General features: G+C 29.6%; 1 protein-coding gene and 1 long non-coding RNA gene across 5 annotated transcripts in view; one reads left to right on the forward strand and one right to left on the reverse strand.

Annotated features, from left to right (window-relative positions):
- Positions 1–4402, forward strand: part of LOC111085602 — an 18444-nt gene that overhangs the window by 10548 nt on the left and 3494 nt on the right. The window lies entirely within an intron of this gene.
- The window catches only part of LOC106458673 (activated RNA polymerase II transcriptional coactivator p15-like), a 15731-nt gene that overhangs the window by 4505 nt on the left and 6824 nt on the right, over positions 1–4402 (reverse strand). For all 4 annotated transcript variants that reach the window (XM_013918206.2, XM_022384932.1, XM_013918203.2 and 1 more), the window contains exons 3-4: positions 4121–4222; positions 3008–3113 (exon numbers count right to left, since the gene is read on the reverse strand). In XM_013918206.2, coding sequence (XP_013773660.1) covers positions 3008–3113; positions 4121–4222 — 208 coding nt within the window. The remainder of the gene's footprint in view (positions 1–3007; positions 3114–4120; positions 4223–4402) is intronic.

The following is a 4402-nucleotide window of genomic DNA, read 5'->3' on the forward strand; positions in this document are numbered from 1 at the left end:
GAAACAAGAAAGTCAAAACTACAAAAACTGAGTTACTTAAAATGTAAACAATTTTGTCCCTACTTTGGCAGATCGCTGTAATAAAGTTAGTCCGAGTCAAAGTAGGAATAATTTTTTTTCAATTTTAAGTAACTCAGTTTTTGTAGTTTTGACTTTCTTGTTTCAATACTTTTTGCAGCGTTAAAACTTTCTATATTACTATAGCTTGCTAGGTTATGTATGTATCGATCCTACTTGTCTTTATAAAATTTAAAATTTTTTTTATTATACTTGTTAATTTCCTTTGTATTAGCTATATTCTTGTGCACCAACAATACTAAGGGTGGGGCACACATATACCCAATTATATTACTCATCAGGACCTCTACCAATATACCCTCAAATCTAATTATATTCCCAAAGTAGCACATCGTCCATTTTCTATATATATATATATATATTATTTTTTTAAATAGATATAAAAATATTTCAGAAAATAAACTATCGATTAAAGAAAATATCTTATAAAAAATCAAGAGGGAGTTAGTTACTTTAGCTTATAAATAGCTATCAGTAATTTTTCAAGTAATTTTACTCAGTATAATCAGGATGGAAAAATTTCAAGTTGCTGAGCTCGTCTCGGCATTCCCGTGTTATCCTTGAATAAATCTTCAGGAGAAAAGGAGGAGGTTGGGAGTTAGAACTATATAAGAACTTTTAAGGTAGGGTATATAGTTCTACTTAATATCTTATAGTTCATTTTAATATTTTTTTGTAGGGTGGAGGTTGGAAGTTTAATTAGTACAAATATTAGGGTGGCTCTATTTCAATTCATCTCTACTTTAAGAAATTTAAGGGTAACTGCCTTCCCACTACTGGCTATAGTTAAGGAAAGGCAGTAGAAGCTGAGATGTTTTGGGTGTAAGCACTCAGCTTCATACCCATATTTGACTGATTTTGTTATTATTTTCCATGCCAGCTGACTAGATTGACATCGGCGTTTGGATTTTGTCTGATAGATGTGTTAACCCCAACACATTTGGGTGCTATTACCACAGACATTATCTGTTGACAACCAGAACCATTAAAGGTATAGCGATATTTATTTCATTATTGTTTTATAATGCTGATTTAATTGCCTATTAACAATTAATGTATTCATTAGTTTGTAAGCTGTTTATTTACTTGTATATACATATATATATACACAAACACTAGTATCCTTATGGTACAAGAAAAGAATCACTGGGACCCCAGACAGAAAAGTTCTGAAAGACTTAGAGCAATAAGGTTTGCCATTTTTTCTGTATGCTTATCTGGAAAAGTCACTTCTTACTTAGATGGAAATTCATTCAAACAGTCTTTACTTTTGCTCAGCCAATACTTTGAAATAGTCATTGTTACTGTTCAGACATTTCAAAGGTGGTTTCAAATGGGCAATTTTTATGGCTGCCATTTTTATTTCATCACACTATTATGTACTTCTGTGCTTAATGATGGTTCAAGAAGTGACTTATTTTTTTCATACTGAGTTGACAGTAAAAATACTTGAGTAAAAACAAGGTGAGTGAGGAAATCAAATTTAACTGAAAGCTAAAGAACAAAAGGAAAACAAAGACAACAACTGGAGACAAGCAGTACTGAGGAAAGAATGAGCCTTTATTCAAATGCTAGTGTTCATGGGGATTACTGCACATGTTCAAGGCTTGTGATGCTTGCAAAAATGTTCCTGACAGTGGTGAGATGTCATAGCTCTTTGTTGTGCAGGACATACACATTTCTACATATTTAAAAAGATCAGGCTTCAAATCAACAAATAGCAGTGAGAATGCCAAATGGTGATTAAAAAAAGAAAAAAGTTTTACTAAATATTTTATTCTTTATCATTTCAAAAAATAATGAATTGTAATTTTTCATAACTACCACTTCAGACAGTGACACTAGTTAAAATTTTGTTTTACCTTTAAAAAGGGATATAAAAATTTTTGCATCTTTAAATGGACAGAAACTATGTGTGAGACAGAAAATGTTTCTCATGTATGTGTACCTGATGCACAACTTGTCTTTCCTTACAATACTCCAAATAAAAGGACAATTAAATTTATTTGTATCTTAAAAAACATCAGTGTCAGTATCATTTCTGACTGCAATAATTACAAAAGACTAAAAATACACACATCTAAAATTTCACAATAGGCTGCTGATTTGAACAAAATCAGTCTCATTTCTAACTCATGCCTCTATATAGCACACAAACCCATGATTCATAACTTTTGAAATAGTTTCAGTGATCAGGCTTTTAACTAGTGCATCAACAAAACTTTTCTTATTTATCAACCATGCTACATGTATTTATTTATCAACCATGCTACATTTATTTATTTATCAACCATGCTACATATATTTATTTATCAACCATGCTACATTTATTTATCAACCATGCTACATTTATTTATCAACCATGATATTTCTAATTTATTAATCTGCTATTTCCATCCTTATAAGAATCAATGGGTTTCATTTATAGCCTTCTTGATTTTTCTGCTATAAAGTCTAGATATTATAGCTTCACACCATGTATAAACCTGTAATTAGAATAATCAATAATTCCTCATTCTCTGGCATGCCACACCCTATACAAAGCATTCAATTTTCCAACAGATTAAAAAACAATGTCTTCACTTTACTTAAATGTGAAAAAGTAATTAAAAGCATGCATTATTTTGGAACCAAATGCATCATCATGTGATAACAGACTGCAATGCCTCTTTTCAGCTGATACAAGCTTCTCCAAACTCAAAGTGGCATGGCATGTTTGGCCTCAAAAGCTGCAGCAAGTTTAGAGACTCCTGGTTTTCTTTTCAACCATCAAAAGTCAGCTTAATATATTAGGATAATACATCCATGGAAAATAAAATGATAAAACTATTTATTTTATATCTATGGAAATAAACAGGATAGGTACTCTTCACACAATGTGGACAGCAATTTTTCAGAATGATATTAAACACTTAAATCAATTCTTTACCTTTTTTACCAGGTCTAATGTCACCATCTGCTTCATAATACTCTCTAATATCAACCATTACCTTCCCACGAAATTCTCTCACATTAACAAAACGCATTTTGGAAAGCTGCACAAAAAGAAGTGAAAAACAGAATAAAATACTTCTTTTAATTGAAAGCTCTGTTGAATTATAAAATAATCATTTTTCCAAAATAGGGACCTAACTTAGTTATTACACTTTTGGCAAACTTCACAGGAATTACCTTGTTATACAAGCGTTCATATAAAATTCAGCTGCAGAATTTTTTTACATTCCTCAAAATTTCTTCATACTGGGATTTATAATCATCACCAAGAGCAAGATTTAAAACATATCAGGATACCTAAAATTAAAATCTAAAAAATAATAATGCTTTTTCTTTAAAATTTGCTTCTGAAATCAAAATATTTTAACAATATCAAAACAATATTTAGAATAACACAATTCTAGGACATTTCTCAAACTTAATATACTCTGAACATTTCTGCAAAGTTTGAAAAAGGTTTGTAAAATCTGTACATTTCCAAAACTAAAATAAAATGTGTTGTAATATTACTAAAATATTGTAAACAAAATGAATAATATACTGGATCAAATATCTGTACCAAAGATCTGTATTAAAAAAAATGCAACTAATTGTGCAAATAACTAAGCATGTAAACTGATTTTATAAAAATAACAGTGAAATATTGTATATATTTAACATTCTGTGCAACTATTAATTTCAATATCTTTATATATAACACTACATATTTGTTTAAACTATATTATTACAGTATGTATAAAACTATGTAGCTCATACTTTTTATGCAAATAATGTAACATTTATAGAGAAAATACGAGTATACTTTATATCTAATTTACTCAACTTTTTGAGATCATTAAGCAATATATATTAATAATTTACTTTCAATTACATCACAAAGAAAAAGATGTACTCACACATGATTTATTGTACTTAAACAGTAAAAATTATTTTACTTGTAAAATGCAAAGTTTTTTCAATTTACTTAGTGGCTTGCAAAATACTTGATGTATGATTTTGTGATTAATTATCCAGTGTACATTTATAAGCAGTGGGTAATTCACCTTACCTGAAACATGTTTGAATCATTATCTTGATTAGAACTTGCCGTGGCACGGTTAGAAGCAGATGGTTTCTTGTCTGCCTTAGCTTTCTTAGGAGGGGGAGTTTTCTGTATAATTTGTAGCAAGTACATAAGTTAAAAGAGATAAAATTATAGCTCCTGGAAACTTACTTAATTTATGCACAGTAGAAATTTAAACAGAACACAGGTAATAAAACAAATAGAAAGACCAAAGATGTTTAACCCTTTCATTATTCAATTGAGGTGAAAACTCTCCACCTCATGCAC

The sequence above is a fragment of the Limulus polyphemus genome, unplaced genomic scaffold (genome assembly GCF_000517525.1).
Source record: "Limulus polyphemus unplaced genomic scaffold, Limulus_polyphemus-2.1.2 Scaffold499, whole genome shotgun sequence".
Lineage (NCBI taxonomy): Eukaryota > Metazoa > Arthropoda > Merostomata > Xiphosura > Limulidae > Limulus > Limulus polyphemus.